Source organism: Vigna unguiculata, chromosome 10, assembly GCF_004118075.2.
Source record: "Vigna unguiculata cultivar IT97K-499-35 chromosome 10, ASM411807v1, whole genome shotgun sequence".
NCBI classification, from domain to species: Eukaryota; Viridiplantae; Streptophyta; class Magnoliopsida; order Fabales; family Fabaceae; genus Vigna; species Vigna unguiculata.
The window spans coordinates 39,182,663-39,196,829 of record NC_040288.1 but is presented as its reverse complement, the minus strand read 5'-3'; the positions used below and the strand labels follow the sequence as shown (position 1 = coordinate 39,196,829).

Sequence of the window (14,167 nt, the reverse complement as noted above, 5' to 3'; positions counted from 1 at the left end):
GATATTTACAGATACTTACATTTATTTAGATATCAGTTGCATATCCTGCTATATATTCACTCTTATATGTAACTCATTTTGAAAATTTTTGTGGCCTTCACATTATATATGCTTCCTTCTCAACTACAATGGAACCTTGCTTTTTAAAACAATGGTGGTTTTGTTCCCACACTGCAACTCCAGTTGCAACATTTGCACAAGTTCAGGTATCAAGATTAAAAATTTAATCAAATGGGTTAGTAATTTCATTCGAATAACTCTGTCAGAATTTTCACATCGAGATAGACAAGACCAATTCATACTATATATATAAATCGATACAAATTTTACTTTCAAATCTGATTTTGTAGAATTCAGCTAAATTTAAATTCTTAATTTAAATTCTTAGTATAGTATGAGAATATTTTGTGAGATTAAACGAAACTTAATATCATTAATATCAAGTTCTTAACCTACTCAAACAAGTAAACCAAGAAAATGGATGATTAATTAGTTCTTCCCTTGATTCTTCATTTGACTTCTAACCAATGTGATAAATGAGACCACCAAACAATATCAGCAATGATGCAGAAAATCAAGTTGTGGTCAAATCAGAAATAAACCATGCAAAGAAGAACCAGAAGCTGCTATTAATTGCTCAAAATACTTGTTGGTTTTGTAATTTTCATTTGGTTTCTATGTTGAGAATGAATGTTATGTTAGTATTATTAATGAGTGCTAAGTGTAGTAGTACAGTGTTGGTTGAAGGACAATATTTTCAGGAAGTGGCCTTGAATCTACCATCTATCTATGTATCTATATGATAGGGGAAAAAATATGAAAAGAAATAACAAACTTTTGGTGGCATATTAAATATGGAACTTTAATCAATCCTAGTGTGGCTGGTGAATGAGCTGTCTTTGTACAAACTCATGAACGTGATGATCAGAAAATAGGATGCCAAATCCAACGGCGAAACACTATAGACTCTAACTGCTGCATTCATTTCCTCATTAAATGCCTCATTCAGTGACATCTTTTATGCGTTATATACTTCTAATTTGGTTTTTTCTTACTCATTTCTCTCACTAACTCATGTTTTGTTGCCATAATCTTAACAGGGTAAGGCTCTATTTTACATATTTATATGATCTTCACACACAAACCAAGACCAATGAGAGGTAGCCACTTATAGGTTGAGAAGAAGCAGCTTCTTCAGAGAGAAAAAAGATTGTGTTTTTTCTGGTCTGTGTGATTCCATGGCTTCAGTTGGTGCACTCAAATTCTTGTTGTTCCAAGTTCTATTGCTCTGCAACTTTCTACCTTCTTCTCAAGGTTCTTGTCTAACTGCAACTCACTCACATCTTCATCCACCCTTTCAGCTTAATTTCTTACATTATTATTCAGTCTCATCTTTGTTCCTTTCTAGGGAGAATTTTCTATTAAAGATAAGGATTTTCATCTTTTTCAAGGCTGAATTCTCTCTTTCTTGCCCTTTTAAATCTGAATTTTTTATCACCTGGCATCTGGGTTTCTATCAATAAATTCCCACAGACATGGAAAAATTTGTGAATGCAGAAATCTATCTCAGAGATGCAGTCTGGTTCTGGTTTCTGCTACTTTTATTTGGATCAGATCACAGATAAATGTTTTAATTTGAAAGTCCTTAAACCAAAACACTATATGATACATTTCTATTTCTAATTAAAAAGGACTTTCTCTCTATAGTTTATTGTTCAACATCTTTCAATTTTTGTCAAATCACAGTTACAGCAGTGATAATATGCTATTAAAGTAGTCAAATTTCTTTGCAGGTAACAAGCAGTGGCATGAAAAAAGTTACCCTTTTATCAGAAATGCAAGTTCATTCTCATCATCATCAATTTCAACCACCACCTCCAAAAATGTGTATGATTACATAATAGTGGGAGGTGGCACTGCAGGGTGTCCTCTGGCTGCAACCCTATCTCAGAAATTCAGTGTTCTTATGCTTGAAAGAGGGGGTGTTCCCTTCACCAACCCTAATGTTTCATTTCTTGAGAACTTCCACATGACCTTAGCAGATGTTTCACCAACTTCAGCTTCTCAATTCTTCATTTCAAAGGATGGAGTCTACAATTCTAGGGCCAGGATCTTAGGAGGTGGAAGCTCCATCAATGCTGGTTTCTACACCAGAGCAAATCCAAGGTATGATAACTTCTTCTGTTCTTCATTGTTTCTTCAATCCTATTCAAATTCATTTTCAATTAGAATTCCCCTTTCTTTCAACCATTTTATATTAATTTTTGAAGTATGTGAGTGACATTTAGTTCTGGTTTGTAGGATATACATTATCTGTATGTATTAATTTTATGTTGTCTTTTTACTGGATCAGAGTTTAATAAGAAAGACACTGCATACAAAATATTACATTAATTTTGTCTATTTTAAATAGTCTTTGAATAATTAATACTTAAAATGTGGAATATATTCTTGTTTTCTTTTTTTCTAAAATGATTAATGTTGGATATATATATATATATATATATATATATATATATATATATATATATATATAATTTTGTTCTAATTCTCAAATTTAAATTTATTTATTTATTTTATTTTGAAATAGTTTAACCTCACATCTAAAATATTTCATTTAAGATATATCGTCGAGAAACAGTATAATGAATTAAAATATAAGAAATTGAATTAGATTTTATTCCTCTATTTTTTTTTCTTTTAATTCTTTCACTGTTGTTTTTCTCCCTTGTTGACTTTATTCGTGTGGACCAGCATATCCAAGTGTAGTAGTAATGAATTTTGTGCAATAAAGTTCAACCACTTTTTGATGTCTGGTAATAAAAAACACACCTTATAAATAATGAATAGAAGACAATAAACACACCTTATAAATAATCAATGAAAGAAAAGAAAATAAAATAAAACTGTGGTTATGATGTTACATTTCATTAATGCAAACATTTTTTTATTCAAATCTCTCTTGGAATATGCTATTATTTTGATTATTCTATTCTGTGTAAAAAACATAAGATATAGTTGATGTATGTATGATGTGATGTGATTTAAACACTTCCCGTAAATTAATGTTCCACTGATTTTTCACATTAATGTAAATTTTTAAGATACAACTTTTTCTATTTATTTTTGTGATATCAAAAATTTAAATTTTATAACATGTCACAATCGATATTATAAAATAAATTATGATATTTGTAAAGAAAATTCTCATAAATGAATTGAAATTGTAACCTAAGCATATAACTAAATCAATGTAAATTGTAATTTTTTATTGAAAAAGTTGGCGATTTGATGTTTCCAAGCAGAGCAGAAGGTACAATAGTAATGAATTTGTTTGGCGGTGACTTAATAAAGTTCAACTACTTCTTCCCAGATGGATGTAGAAGAAAAAAAGACAATATTATTTTTAAAGGACAAAAAAAAAGAAACAAAGTACTATATTGATTTAACAACATTAAATATGAATTTTAATAAAAATTAAATAAATTAATAAATCATTTGTATTTTTTAAGAATATGTTAGTGATCTCATCAAAAAAGAAAAATATGCTAGTGACTTATATTTTGAGTATATTTATATTCATTATAAAACAAATTGTTTTACGGTACCAGGTTTCATACCTATATATATTGATCATAATATATATATATATATATATATATATATATATATATATATATATATATATATAATTGGATGTGTTTGACAAAAGTAAATATCCATGGATAAACTTATACTGTGTATATTTTTAAATTTGATATGAACCCTAACTTTTATATGAGAAACATGGATGTTGATATTGCTTGTTTAGTTAATATTAATATAGTAAGAAAAAGTAAGTTTGTGCCGACATTAGAAAAAGAAAAAAAGAACACATACAAAAATTTAAGAAAAAACTGTCAATGAAAATGATTACAACCTTCTTCCATTAAGAATTGATTGGTCTTGACTTCCAAGAGGTAATAGTTGATGGTGATCTTTCATTTTCAACACTTAAAAAGAATGTCTTGTGGTCCCTTACACTATTTCATGCCATCAATGTCTGAAATGATAGAGATTTATTCTTACAGGGAAATAAGCACCGAGTTTATGATCTTTATATATGGTATTTAACTTTTAACTCGGTATTTTTTAATCGATGTGAGACTTTATATAGTATAACTTAGATTATTTCCAATACTGAAATGTCTTTTTGTTAACATTTGTATGGAATGCAGGTTTATAAAGAAGGTTGGATGGGATATCAAGCTGGTGAATCGGTCATATCCATGGGTTGAAAACCAAATTGTTCACCGTCCAAAGTTTTCACCTTATCAAAGAGCAGTGAGGGATAGTCTTCTAGACGCTGGTGTGTCACCTTTCAATGGCTTCACCTATGATCATCTCTATGGAACAAAAGTTGGTGGAACCATTTTTGACACTTATGGCCGCCGCCACACAGCTGCTGAATTGCTTGCTTCAGGGAACCATGAAAAACTCAGTGTTTTGGTCTATGCCACTGTCCAAAAGATTGTGTTTGATACAAAAGGTATATGTAACATGAAACTCTACAAAGTTTATGGTTTTGGAAGTAACTTAAAATGACTAAAACCAATGTTAATTGCCTTTGCAGGAAAGAAACCAAAAGCTGTGGGGGTTATTTTCCAAGATGAGAATGGGAAACAGCATGAAGCTATTCTGGCAAATGATAGGCATAGTGAAGTGATAATGTCTTCTGGGGCAATTGGGACTCCTCAACTGCTGATGCTTAGTGGAATTGGACCAAAAGAAGAACTCCAGAAGTTGAACATCCCAGTGATCTTTGACAACCACTTTGTTGGAAAAGGAATGGTAGACAATCCCATGAACACAATGTTTGTTCCTTCTAAAAGACAAGTTCATCAGTCACTGATAGAAACTGTTGGAATCACCAAGATGGGCGTGTACATTGAGGCTAGCAGTGGCTTCAGTCAGTCTAATGATAGCATTCATTGCCACCATGGTATCATGTCAGCAGAGGTATGCAATATTTCTCTGAATTCATGTCAGAACATTGGAATCTTTTACAATTACTTCCTCCATTTTGAAGCAAGTGTCCTTTTAACATTATCTGTCAATTTTACAATACCACAGAAAAATATTTATGATCTTTTACTAGCTTTGTCCTTCTTCACATGACTTCAAACTTCATGACTATTTTTCTTTTAAGGCATAAAATATTGATAACTCAAAAAAATAGGATGATTGGCACCATGAATACCACAGGATTTCCTTAATCTTAAGAATCAAAAACTGTCAAACATAACACTAGAAATTCCACATATCATTTGACTTGTTAATCATGAATTTGGATTCTATCTTGAGATTTTTCGTGCTGCTCTCTCTGTTGAGTCTTTAAAATATACTGATGTACATGAAGTAATATCCTTTGAAGACATAACAGAGGATAACACAAAAAAACTCTAACAGAGAAACTGAACTCTGTTAATCATGGTATATACTAAGGTGTGCATAGAAGATTGGTATCTAGCTAGCAAGAAATTCTACTAAGAAGTCACTTTTCATTTTGACATGATGGACACCAGATTGGGCAGCTTTCTACAATCCCTCCTAAGCAAAGATCAGCAGAAGCTATCCAAGAATTTATGAACAACAAGAAAGACCTACCGATTGAAGCATTTAAGGGAGGTTTTATTCTGTCAAAAGTTGCAAATCCTTGGTCAGTTGGTGAGCTGAAGCTGATCAACACCAATGCTAATGACAATCCATCTGTTGCCTTCAACTATTTCAGTCATCCATATGATCTTCAGCGCTGCGTTAAGGGGATCCGTTTGGCCATAAAGGTTGTCCAGTCAAAACATTTCACAAACTACACTTTGTGTGACAGAAAAACAGCAGAGGAACTGCTCAACCTCACTGTGAAGGCTAATGTCAACTTCATACCCAAGCATGCCACAGACACAAAGTCACTGAAGCAGTTCTGCAAAGACACTGTGATCACAATTTGGCACTACCATGGAGGGTGCCATGTGGGGAAGGTAGTCAACCGTGATTACATGGTTCTTGGTGTTGACAGACTCCGTGTGGTAGATGGCTCAACATTTGATGAATCACCGGGAACAAATCCTCAAGCCACTGTTATGATGATGGGCAGGTATGTATGTAAACACTAAACAAACAAATGTTTGGATTTACTTGATTTCAAAAGTTACAACATTTGCATTTTGGTGACAATAATCTATGTTTGTAACAGGTACATGGGACTGAAGATTTTGAGAGGCAGGTTGGGGAAATTGGCAGGTATATAAGGAGGAACTTATTGTGTAAAGATCATGTTAAATCTTGAAAAGAAGGGTGGTCTGAATGAAGAAGCACTGTTGCACATCAAGTAAAAAGAGTGCTAGTGATAGGATTATTGGAAATGAATGCAGTTTATTGTAATTTATTTTAAAGGGTGATTTATTAGAAATCAACAAAGTCATGGTTTTTTGGGAGGAAAAAACAATTGTAATGACTTGTTTTAACCTTTTTTATTTCCAGGAAAAATGGAAAAATCCTTCTAGATGTTTACATACTTGATAAATATCAGACAAACGAAGAAATGGAAAGAAACAAAACGATAGTGTCCCTAGTGTTCTGTTCTATTAATGAAATCTTTGTAATGCAAAATTGTTGCTTTTCCCTCCCTATTTGATATATATAATGTATATCTGCATCTGTCACTTAAAGCATTTAAAAAATTTAGTCTATTTTTTGTCAGATAACTAAGATTATGGACATGAACAACTTGTTACTATTCTTTGTACTACCGAATGTTCAGACTTCAGACATAGCTACCTAGAAACCAACAAGGGTACGCAGTTTATACATTGATAAGTAGTTCTAGCTTGTGACCGTTTTGCATTATTGTCACAACATTTTCTTAGTGAATCTGACATGTGATTTATGGAACGTGAACTCAGTAAGCAAAAACGCAAGATTGTTGAAAGCTTAATGCGATCCAGACCATAGTTTAGTTGAAAATCCATGTTCACTGGTGCTACCACCAGACAAACTTCTCAACTTCTGCCAGAACTGTCTTTTCTTCCCAATGGTGAGAGGCCCCGATCGAGAATACCTCCTGAATGACTCAAATTCCTGACCTGAAGCACTGAGAAACTCTGGTGCTGATAATTCTACCTTTTCTTCACCAGATTGATAGCCAGAAAGCGTTTTTTGATACTCTGAAAATTCCATTCTTTCACCTGAAGCTTCCGAAAACTTTCCTTCCACATCAGTTAGAAAACCCTCTTGATAACTCATTGATCTTAAATAGTCTGTTTCCTCAACCTCACTGCACACCAGCTTCAAGGCCTGAACAACCTCTCCCATGAAAGGGCGTTGTGAGACTTCTGGTTGCACACACATGGATGCAATTGCTGCAACTTTAACTACAATATCAAGGGAAATGTTAGGCTTTACAACTGGGTCTATGATCATCTGCAAACCCTCCTTACTTGTGAGAAGTGGACGAACCCATGTCACAAGATTTTCTTGACCTGGTGGTTGTGACAAATCCACTGGCTTTCTTCCAGTTAAAAGCTCAAGGAGTACAACTCCATAACTGTAAACATCACTCTTGACCAGAAGATGGCCAGTCATAGCATATTCAGGAGCTAAGTAGCTGCAAAACATGTCGGTGAGACAAATTCAGTTTTCATCTTAAGAAACTATTCAAGAGATGAAATAAAAGTTTTTACATGCCATCCCCTAACCACTGAAGTTTAGGGAAAACTTGGTTCATGACTCATGATATAGTCTATGAAATTATGACCAAAAAGTTGAATTTCAACAGAAAATGCATAGATAAGGTCAAGTACCTAAACAATATAATTCAATGATCTGCTAAAAACACTATAGATACTGGAATAAGATGAGTACATTGTATGCATGTTTAACCAATCCATTCATCAAAACCTCAACATGAAGTGGCTAGAAAGGGATTATTACCCAAATGTTCCCATAACATGTGTGGAGATGTGCTTGTTTCTCTCATCCAGTGCTGTTCTAGCCAATCCAAAATCTGAGACCTTGGGTGTAAAATCATACTCCAACAAGATGTTGCTGGCCTTGAAATCCCGATGTATGACACATGGATTTGAGTCTTCATGCAGATAGGCCAAACCCCGAGCTGCACCAAGAGCAATCTTCATCCGCGCATTCCAATCCAATGGATCAGTTTCCTTGTCAGCTCCTGCGAATTAGAGTATTCAAAAGTCAGATTCCAAAAGATATGATATTTTTTTACTTCCAACACTAATGACAAAGTTTTTAAACTGCACTTTTGTTTACCATGCAAGTGAGATTCCAAACTTCCATTAGGGACAAGCTCATAAACTAAGCAGCGAGTCTGTTTCTCTATGCATATACCAAACAATGTAACTAAATTTCGATGGTGTAGACGACTAAGCATCTCAACTTCTGCCAAAAATTCACGACCACCACGTTGATCATCTCTTTTGAGAACCTTCACGGCTATATCCCTCCCATCATTAAGAACACCTTTGTAAACAAGTCCAAAACCACCTTCTCCTAATATTCTTGAAGAATCAAAGTTATTTGTTGCTTTCTCTAAGTCATTCAAAGTAAAAATCTTTGCAGACCCTGTGTATGTTATTGTTCCAGAATTGAAGGACTGTGATCCAGAACCTGACCTGATCCCGCGAGCCAATGACCTAGCAGCTCCTGCTAAGAGTAAATTTGGATATAAAATTACACCGAGTTCCACATACAACAAGAGACAGAAAGCAATGGAAACAAGTTTTGAAGTAAAATATGAAGAGAACTCACAGATAGAAACCAAGACTGAATTAGCGTTATAGGTTACAACCCAACGTTTATGATAACTCAACTTCTGAATTGAAAAGAGTTCATTTGATGTGAAATTACTTAGAAGCCTTACCAAAAGTGGTATTGTACAAATCATTAAATATTTCACATAAATGAATTAACATTTTAGATTAATAAGATCATCAGACCAAGTTTTATGAAATAGTTCATCTATAAATGGAATCAATTCTTATGTTTCATAGGATCCAAATATTGGTAAAAGTACTTCAATCAATGGAAAATAGTATACTGTAAAATTGTCTAAGAACAGTTTCACAAGCGAAATCATTATAAAAAGGAACTTTCTTTGTACAATCTCTAAACTGCCAACAAAATTTTTACAGAGTCATTAATTGCACTTACTTGATTGCTTTGAAGAGGATGAAATTAAACCATCCGGAACTGGTTTGTGTTCATGAACATAGCCACAGCATTTCAGCGCGCAAATCCAAGCAAGACCAATGAATACAACAAAAGCAGTAACTGATGACAGCACAATTATAACAATCATTCTTCCATTACTCCCTTCTTTTTTCTTCTTTGGAACATCTACTCCTAAAGGTTTCATCATCATTCCATTGTTGCCATGTCCTGGATTTGGCTCATCATCTATTACAGAAGCATCTGAGGGAGTTGACGGTGGAGATGGTGGAAGACCTGCATCCGTTATCCCAAAGTATTAATGTAAGGAAGATTTCTACTACTAAAACCAAACGTACCATAGATATTCACTTTATGAAAAAGAAAGGCTCAACAAATGATAATCAATGTATAACCTGGATAATGAACATAGAGTACTTCATAAGCACCAAAGACTGAAGCATCTATCAGAATCTCCCTGCGCCAAAATTTCTTATATATTAAAAATGCAGTGGTATCATCAAATTTTACTCCTTTGGGTACTAAGTCTATGAGAACAGTGGTTTTCTCCAGTTGCTGACTAGCTGCATCAGCTTCCACAATGCGAACCTGGGTATGGTTCAGTAAAACACTTGCTGCAATTTCCTTGGCTAGCTCTGCAACCAATGGAAAAAACTTGTATATTGCAATGTTGATATGTATTTTAACCTGAAGCGGCCATACACAACCACAAGGTGACCCAGGAGGTGTATATGTCAAGGGCTCTGAGCAAGTCATCGACAAGCAATCTACATGTAAGAACAACATCAGCTAGCTTTCTTCAGATTATTGAAAAAAAAACTAGCAAAACTTTAACAATATTCTAAGGTAGTTGCAGGATCAAGATTAGATTACCCTTATTGGGAGGTGGAGGTGGCAGAACAAATTCATATGCTGGGGGTGGAGTCTTTTTCTTCTGCAATGATGAACCTAGAGGAGAAATCATTGGTGAAGTAGAGGGTACTGGTCCAAAAAGGATATAATAAACAATCAGGGAGATGAAACATTAGAACAGAAATAAACTCTAAAAGCAATAAGAAAGTAAGATTTTATACCATTGAAGTGACTTGGTGGTACAATAGCTGGTGATGGTGCAGGGGCCGGGGCATGAATATCCTTAATATTTGGTGAAGAGAAAGGAGGTAGTGATTTGAAGACTGAAGGACCTATTCAGTAGAATTTTGCAGAATGAAATTAATAAATGCAAAAAATTGTGTAAAAGATTTAAGATCTTTCAATCACGGAATCAAACCTTGATGGATGTATGTAGGAGGCTGGACTGCATAGATTGGTGCTATAGTTGGATTGTGGAACTTTCTTTTAGAATAGTGATGCTTATGATGTGAGATTGGGGAATCATCTGAACCATGTGTCCAAATGATTGTAGGAGCTTTGTGAATTAACTTGGAAGGTGAAACTGCAATGCTTTCAGGTACCCCAGAAGATGACTTGGAAGGTGAATGTGCAATGCTTGAATGACCTTCAGAAGATGACTTTGGTGGGATTGCAATACTAAAATGGCTTCTGTCACTGGAATGTTGCAGTTTGGTGGCTACAGATAGAAAGATAGCTTCCAATTTAGAATAATCATGAGCATGAACTTTCCAAGAGGAGGTCATCAACTACATAATACTAAAATTTCATTGCTAATTTCTCTGCATTACTTGCAGTAATGATAAAATTGCTAAATTATTGACACTGTCCACACTAAAAGTATGCAACCTGGCAAAATCCAAAGCTTGCTGTCCACCTACTGGTTGCACACTCACTAACAAATATACTAACCAGAAACAATAGCCCTAAAATTTGAAGTGAAAATTACGAAATATAAGACTATTAACATTAAGGTTTTTTTCTAACCATCCACGTTCTAATCTTGCTTTTTATATTAATCAGCAGAGATTGAACCGATTAACTATACTGACCAAGATCCCATGTGAAAAGTTCACTTCAAATGCTTTTTCTTTATGTAATTTGAAAACTTGTGATAAATTCATTATGATTGTCCAAAGCTGTTGCATTGCTTTATTACATACCGAACTGAATCTGACTTTTCTTAAGAGAATTGGACTGTAGAAATCAGTAAAAACAGAGGCTTAATCATCATTTCAACAGTAATTTTTTTTTCCAATGCGAGTAATGAACTAGGAATCAGCTACAGGTAACCAAATTTTGGCACACATGAACTCCATAGGAACGAACTCCAAGGAGAGAATCATCAAAGAATCCCAATTGAGCAAAGATTACATAATCCAATAGCACAAAATATGTGAACTGTAGCAAGTTTTGAACCACATATATAACAAGACAACACTCAAAACAGTAAATTTGGGATTTGCTTCTCATCTTCCAGTTTTGATTCAACATGCAGAAACTAACTCAGCGTATCAATTATGCTCATACCTGCATATTCATGAATCTGCTGAGTGCAGACAACTAAATGCAGCTGAATTAGCAGGAAAATCAGCGGCAGTCCCATTTTCTCCTGAAGGAAAACCAGATCAACAACTGTGAAGATCTCTCAGCTTTCACCAACAGCCCTTCATGGAGAGTAAAATTGAAGAGAATTTGGTGAAAGCAGCAGCATATGCTGAAGCAAAAACTCGCTTGTCACATCCAAGACAAGCACAACAAAGTCTGCAATCAAAACATGGTCTCAATAATGTGAAGCAAAGTATGAAAACAGCCTGGTAATTCCACAAGAATGATCTTGGTGGAAGACACCAGTGTTTCCACCTTTTTCTATTTTTCAGAACTAAAGGTATATGGGTTGCAGGCATGAGAGTTGTGATGCAACTGATTTCATTGTTTTTCAGAAAAATCTAACAGCAGATGAAACCAAAAAGCACAACCCCACTTCACTTTAAGCATGAAAACAACAGTAACTATTCCGTAAGAGCTTGTGGGGTTGGACATGTGTGAGTGTTCTTGATTTTGAGAGAGAGAGAAAGAGAGAGACATAAATATTGGCCATAAAGTAAAAGAATGATTGAATTTTATTAATATTTAACACCTTAATGCTTGACCTTCTTTTCAGTTTATCCAGGGTAGGTAATGATTCACCTTCACCATGATGTGATTTTGGGGTAAGATAACACCTTTTTAAACCTAGGTAAGAACATTCACAAATCCAGATTACAAATTGAATTGGCAAAGACTTTTGGGATTGTTTTTAATTTTGATCACTTCTATTCATGGTTCACAGCAATCACCCCAAAGGATAACATTTTCTTTTTCTGTATGCAGAATTTGGTTTTCATTTCGTATAAAAGTTTTTTTTAACTTATAATAGTTACACCAAAACCTAAAAGTACCATTTTTAACTTTTACCATAACATCAATTATCTGTTGATGTGTTTAGCAGAATACTATGTTGCTGTCTTAACTGTTCATGTGTTATTATGATGCTAACTGGTTCTTCCATTTTTTAAATCTAAATTAAACATCATCTGTTTGATCTAAATTGAACTTTAGGAATTAAACATAATAAACTTAATTTCAAAGATAAAAACTTAATTAAACTAATAATTTTAGAAAACAAAAATTTAAACTTTCAATTATAGAGAAGTAAAAATATACTTTTGAGACAAGTTTTTAACTGCTTGATGAAAATATTATTAAAATCAGAACCTAACTACTTAATAGTCCATTACTTCAACTTGGAATCTTAGATTGAAAGATGTTTCACACTAAATAAAAATGCTGATAACTTTTTCTTCTTCTGTTTTCTTTCTGGCTTTGAAGTAATGTCAACATGATCAATGACTTTGGTCCTCTTTACTTTAATGTTTAAGCAATGATTCATACCAAAAATAACAGGTATTCTAACATATCATTTGTTTAATCTTTTCAAAATTCAATTCTATGTAACTTTAAATTAGCACTAAACCAAACCTACTTTGCAACCTCAAATAATATAATAATTCTTCTGGTTACAAAACCAAGTTTATGGTCAAATTTTCTTCTTGTTGAAAATTTGAAGGTTACTAAATTCAGAAATAGCTGCTGGAAAGGTTTTTGTCGGAAAGATCCTTTATTCTCTGTATTTTTTAAAAATTAAAAGAAAACGAGTATGTTGTATTTCGAAATACAATTTTAAGACAAAAAATTATGTCGTAACATATGAATTTGTAATTCTGAAATTAAAATAAAGAAAACACAACAAAAATTGTAAATACAAATTACTTTTATTTATTTTAGCAAAATTCATATATTTAGTCTAAGCACGTAATTCATAGAAAGGGTAAAATAAAAAAACTAAAATCATGGTTAAGCATTCAGATAAAAGAAACGTTTTAAGTAAAAGAAAGGATAATATATTTAAGGGTTAAATATGTTTTTGTCCCTCAAGCTTCCATGAAATTTAGAATTAGTCCATCTTCAAAAATTCTGACCAATTTAGTCATTTATCTTTAAAAATGTGTGAATTTAGTCCTTTTAACCAAATTTTGTTAAATGTATCTTATGTTTCAAGCGTATTTCATGATAGTATTTGAATTATTTGTACCGTTTGACACATTTTCGCTCCAAGGTTAACTCAAATATTATCATAAAATACGTTTAAAATGTTAAATAAACTTAACAAAATTTGGTAAGAAAAACTAAATTTACGTATTTCTAACGATGAAAGACTAAATTAGTATAAAGTTTCGAAGAAAAACTAATTCCAAAATTCACTGAAATTTGAGGGATAAAAACATATTTAATCCTATATTTAAATATGAATTTCCAAATAAAACCCCTAAAAGGATATTAAAAAAAAAGGGGCCATTTCTGTAAATTTGCCAGTATAAGTTTTTTACTATGTCACCTTCAACATTTGTTAATTTGGTTTCATTAGGGCATAAATTCATGTAATTCTTTGTACTTATAATGTAAGAGGAACTAAAGAAGAGACATTTGAAAAGAAGAAGCGCAAGTA

The 14,167-nt window shown here is 33.2% G+C and overlaps 2 protein-coding genes across 5 annotated transcripts; one reads left to right on the top strand and one right to left on the bottom strand.

Annotated features, from left to right (window-relative positions):
* The first annotated feature begins 517 nt into the window (after positions 1 to 517).
* Positions 518 to 6,648, top strand: LOC114166004 (protein HOTHEAD-like). 3 transcript variants are annotated; one of them, XM_028050659.1, is made up of 7 exons: positions 518 to 648; positions 1,101 to 1,314; positions 1,794 to 2,166; positions 4,218 to 4,528; positions 4,613 to 4,998; positions 5,565 to 6,133; positions 6,233 to 6,648. In XM_028050659.1, exons 2-7 carry the CDS (start codon positions 1,239 to 1,241, stop codon positions 6,285 to 6,287), a joined length of 1,770 nt encoding a protein of 589 aa, XP_027906460.1. In that variant the 5' UTR covers positions 518 to 648; positions 1,101 to 1,238; the 3' UTR covers positions 6,288 to 6,648. The 3 variants fall into 3 exon arrangements, with proteins under 3 accessions (XP_027906460.1, XP_027906461.1, XP_027906459.1); XM_028050660.1 differs by having other exon boundaries at positions 530 to 657; XM_028050658.1 differs by lacking the exon at positions 518 to 648 and having other exon boundaries at positions 719 to 1,314.
* Positions 6,649 to 6,728: 80 nt separating this feature from the next.
* LOC114166002 (receptor-like serine/threonine-protein kinase ALE2) lies at positions 6,729 to 12,198 on the bottom strand. 2 transcript variants are annotated; one of them, XM_028050656.1, is made up of 9 exons: positions 11,650 to 12,198; positions 10,499 to 10,798; positions 10,302 to 10,412; positions 10,102 to 10,209; positions 9,624 to 9,995; positions 9,211 to 9,504; positions 8,311 to 8,706; positions 7,969 to 8,212; positions 6,729 to 7,642 (listed from the first exon to the last, which is right to left on the bottom strand). In XM_028050656.1, the coding sequence occupies exons 1-9, from the start codon at positions 11,723 to 11,725 to the stop codon at positions 6,970 to 6,972; spliced, it is 2,574 nt and encodes an 857-aa protein (XP_027906457.1). In that variant the 5' UTR covers positions 11,726 to 12,198; the 3' UTR covers positions 6,729 to 6,969. The 2 variants fall into 2 exon arrangements, with proteins under 2 accessions (XP_027906457.1, XP_027906458.1); XM_028050657.1 differs by having other exon boundaries at positions 8,311 to 8,703; positions 11,650 to 12,197.
* Positions 12,199 to 14,167: the final 1,969 nt, after the last annotated feature.

Coding starts and splice junctions, on each gene's coding strand:
- LOC114166004 (XM_028050659.1), top strand. CDS start 1,239: ATGGCTTCAGTTGGTGCACTCAAATTCTTGTTGTTCCAAGTTCTATTG. Junction 4,999..5,564: donor ATGGTATCATGTCAGCAGAG/GTATGCAATATT, acceptor GATGGACACCAG/ATTGGGCAGCTTTCTACAAT. Junction 6,134..6,232: donor ACTGTTATGATGATGGGCAG/GTATGTATGTAA, acceptor TGTTTGTAACAG/GTACATGGGACTGAAGATTT.
- LOC114166002 (XM_028050656.1), bottom strand. CDS start 11,725: ATGGGACTGCCGCTGATTTTCCTGCTAATTCAGCTGCATTTAGTTGTC. Junction 10,799..11,649: donor GCAGATTCATGAATATGCAG/GTATGAGCATAA, acceptor TTCTATCTGTAG/CCACCAAACTGCAACATTCC. Junction 10,413..10,498: donor TCCTACATACATCCATCAAG/GTTTGATTCCGT, acceptor TCTACTGAATAG/GTCCTTCAGTCTTCAAATCA.